The sequence below is a fragment of the Dioszegia hungarica genome, assembly GCF_025882075.1.
Source record: "Dioszegia hungarica strain PDD-24b-2 chromosome Unknown MKK02contig_31, whole genome shotgun sequence".
Classification (NCBI taxonomy): Eukaryota; Fungi; Basidiomycota; class Tremellomycetes; order Tremellales; family Bulleribasidiaceae; genus Dioszegia; species Dioszegia hungarica.
In genome coordinates, this window is record NW_026515780.1 from 254861 (window position 1) to 259006 (window position 4146).

General features: G+C 60.3%; 1 protein-coding gene across 1 annotated transcript; it reads left to right on the plus strand.

Annotated features, from left to right (window-relative positions):
- Positions 1 to 836: 836 nt before the first annotated feature.
- MKK02DRAFT_20832 (nucleotide-diphospho-sugar transferase) lies at positions 837 to 4111 on the plus strand (the record flags this gene model as incomplete). The annotated part of the gene is made up of 5 exons (XM_053086319.1): positions 837 to 1107; positions 1407 to 1785; positions 2004 to 2170; positions 2316 to 3816; positions 4000 to 4111. Coding segments are annotated over 5 exons (2430 nt in total), but the record flags the coding sequence as incomplete, so codon positions are not given.
- Between the last annotated feature and the right edge of the window lie 35 nt (positions 4112 to 4146).

Consider the following 4146-nt stretch of genomic DNA (forward strand, 5'->3'; position numbering starts at 1 on the left):
GCAGCTGGGGCTCCCCCACATTCCCCAAATCACCAAGTGGGGAACCCCTTTACGTCACACGGTAGATCGTCCCGACTCCGCTTCATGTCAAAGATGCAGCGAGTACGACGCTCAGCGCCCTCCTTCTCCCAGCATGGCAAGGTGCTTTGGAGCCGCTGTACTGCTCATTAGACAAGCAAAGATCTTTGACTTAGCGACTCAAGCATATATTTCGGAGAGCCCAATTGCTTACCACCTCTTCCGCAATCAGGGTCCGGTCCAATTTCTCGTCACTCAACCTTGCCGCTACGGATCCCTGATTTTGAGCTCGACTTGTTATTCACATCCGTCCCGACTTGGAGTCGTGTTCATCTTTTTCTCGCTTTGCCGTCGCGGTCGCTCTGGGATCCACAACGAGGAGCTGTCCGACAGATACCGCCGCATTCCCGGTTGAAAAGGTAAGTTCAGGCACTTCCGCGCTTCTCCGCGCCCGTCCGTCGGTTCCTTTTTCGCTTGGGGCTGGCTTCGGTCAGACTCGCTTCGCTTCTGTTGTTTTTCCGTTTCCCTCCACCTCACATCTCTGCCGCTGTGGCCAGCCTGGCATCTCAGTCTGCCCTTCTACCTTACCAGTCCTGTCCTCCTACCTGTCGTCTGTGGCCCTTCACTTGGCTCTTTACCGATCCTCGCCGTTGTCATCTCACCTCTTCTTCCCATTCCTCCATCTCAACCCTCTAGGCAGCATACCTCGTCCCTCCTCCCCATCGACCCATCTAGCAAAGTTATCCCCATATCGGTAACGGCACATACTGACACACCAGTAGTTACCCATCTCACCCTCACCCTGTCCGGTTCTCACCATGTCCGCCCCCGCCCCCTCTTCCGGCAAAGGCAACGCCATCATCACCCTCCTCACCTCCCCCTCCTACCTCCCCGGCACCCTCGTCCTCTTACACGCACTACACAACCTCCATCCCGCCCCACGCGACTTCAAGATCGTCTGCCTCGTCACGCCCGAAACGGTCGATGCCAAGACGATAGGGGAGGTGAGGAAGGCGGGGTATGATCTGGTTATCGGGGTGGAGGGCATCGGAAGTGGGTTGGAGGGCGAGCAGGGGTTGGGGTTGATGGGTGAGTGGCTATCTCCTACAAGGTTTCGCGCGGCTTGATGTCAGGACAGGAGCCGTCGCCTCAGGCTCACCTCCTGCCTCTCTTCTCTTTCTTATCTGATGCCATCCTGCTCCACATTCCTCAGACGCCTCTTACCCATCGATATTCTCCGATCTCCCCTCAAACCCCACAAACCTCTCTCACACCCCAGCTTCCCCTTTCCGCCTCCACCCCATCCCAACTTCCTCATTTCATACCCACCTTTTTCCCCCGACTCCGCCTGCCTCTTCACCACCCGACCGACCCGCTGACCCTCTTAGGCCGCCCCGACCTCTCTCTAGCTCTAACAAAGCTACACCTCTTCCGCCTCTCCCCCCTCTTCTCCACAATCCTCTACCTCGACGCCGACGTCCTCCCCCTCCGCCCCCTCTCGCACCTTTTCGAATCGACAAACCCGCACGTCCTCTCCGCATGCGCAGACACGGGCTGGCCCGACTGTTTCAACTCGGGCGTTATGGTCATCCGGCCCCGAGAGAGCGATTTCGAGGGCATGCGAGGATTGATGCAGGCTGCGATTGAGGGTGATGGAGCCGGGGGATTGGGAGGGAATGGAAGTTTCGACGGGGCGGATCAGGGGCTGTTGAATGAGTGGTTTAGCGAAGAAGGGGGTGGAGGGGATTGGAATCGATTATCCTTCACGTGAGTTTGTCTTCCGCTTTTCGATGTCTCGGTCTGGGTTTCGTCCTGCAACTGGAGGCAATATCTTATCTTATCTTGGTCTTACCATTCGCGCGTGTTCCTCCAAGTTCCTACCCGATCCTTTTGCATCCCGCCTATGGCTCCCCCACCCGCCGTTCCCGCCGGAGGAGATATGATGAGAATCCGGATCAGAAGCCCGAAACAAAGCTGACCCTCAGATACAATGTCACTCCGTCCGCAGCATACCAGTACGCACCCGCGTACAAGCGGTACGGCCACAAAATCTCGGCGGTGCACTTCATCGGGCAGAACAAGCCGTGGAGTAACATTCAGTATCGGCCGGCAGGGATTAGCAATGTACAGGGTAAAGAGGCGTCGTTTGATTGTAAGTCATCCCCCACCTTTCCGTCTGGGACCCCTTCGCTATTAAGCCTGCGCCGCGCGGTCTGCTTGATTCTGTCATATTTTGACTGGACCCAAACCTTCTCCCTTCTTTCCATTCATACTGGGTACTCTCGCTGACCCTGCAGACTCCTCTCTCCTGGACCGCTGGTATGCAATTTACGACGCACACGTCCGCCCCACCTCGGCCCACGCCCCCGCGGTCTCTTCCCGCTTCGTCGTCCCCGAAACCCTGGCGATCTGGAACCAGTCCCTCCCCCTCTCTGCGCCCCAGCAGCCCGCGGACCGCATGGACCTTTCCGCCCTCAAAGCAGCGACCGAGTTTGGTCTCGGCGGAAACACCTCCGGCGCATACATCTCCCTCCCCCTCGACGGGCGCGTGGACCTCATCATGCCCCGCCCTCAACCCCGGACGAAGAAGGTCTCATTCGCCGACCAGTCCCAAGCGCCCGAAGCTACCGCGGCTTCACCGACGATCCATCATTCCCCAGCGTCCGCCCCCTCCCCTCCCCCGCAACACCAGTCGGCGAGCTGGGACGCGACGCACGACTCTCCACCTCAGTCAGGGATGCCCGAGATGGCCAATGCGCAGATCGGGCATTATACCAACGCGTGGGACGCCCCGCCGACGCAGCAAGGGGAATACTTCTCCAAGAAGGACAACGCGGAGAAGCGGGAGCCGCAGTACCCTACCTTACCGGCGAGCGTGGTGAATGATAGTTGGTATAAGCAGTTTACGGAGGGACCGAAGCCTAATGCCGGAGCGGTTGGGGCTGTGTTTCCCTGGGAGGGGAAGAAGGGCGGGCAGAAGAAGGCGGAAAGGGTATTTCCTAGAGGATCGACCCCACCTCCGACACAGCCTGCTCCGACTTCGGCGAGTGGGCAGGGACAGGGGCAGGGACAGGGACACAAGTCCAGGCCGAGCTTCACGGTCCAACTCCCTACTCCTCCCGGTACTTCATCCCACCCCCAATCCCTCTCGGAGGCGATGGCATCCTACCGTAACGCATGGGACTCGGATCCGTCCATCGCGGCCTACATCTCCCGAATCACCCACACCTCGTCCAGCGCGGGCGGGATCGTTTCGGGCTCCGGCACACCGCGCGAGTCGGAAGCTATCGCCAGGGGACTGCAGAGCGTCCCGCCTACGCCCAAGGGCCGGTTCGCCGCTCCCGAAGAACGGGTTGAGACGCGCTCCAATGGAAGTGGGGACGGGGACGATGAAGGCGAGGACGAGAGCGGGGACGAGGGCCTCCCGAAAAAGAAGCGAAACGCCAACCCGAGGTATAGGGATAGACAGGCGCAGACGGATAAGCAAGAGACGGCGGATGTGGGGCATCAGTGGGCTGGCGCGGGCGGAGCAGGGACTAGTCCGGAGACCAGGACGTCCCCGCTCCCGAATCGGAACGATCTTGGTGTTCCCGGAGGACAAGCACGCAAGAACTCCAACACGTCCACATCGAGCGGGTCGGAATCGACCGTTACTCCCCTCCCTGCTGCCAAACCCCGCCGGATCCCCTTTCCTGTTTCTCAATCGTCGACCGACCGGATCCCGCAGCGCACCACAAAAGCCAGCCCGATCACGTTCACGTCGACACTCCCGACTGGGCTCAGCCCTACCGGGGCGGCGTTCAGCGTGGGCGGATATGCGGGCGGTGCGGATGCTGCAGGATCTGGTTCGGGCGGTATTGGTGGGGGAGTAGGCGGAGGTGGGGGAGGAAACGGAGTGAGGACGGCGTATCGCCCAAGTCATGCCAAGAGAGAGTCGGAGCTCGACTCGGACTTTGGCCGAGGTGGGAATGGGAGCGGGAGTGGCGGTGCCGGAGCAGGACACAAACAGCAAGCGAGCCGGACGTTCGATCCTTCTACGGACGTCGATACGAGGCGGAGAGAGACGCAAGAGGTGTTGACGAGGTTTATGAGGGCTGCGCCGGCTGCGGGTGGGTCGGGAGGCGGAGG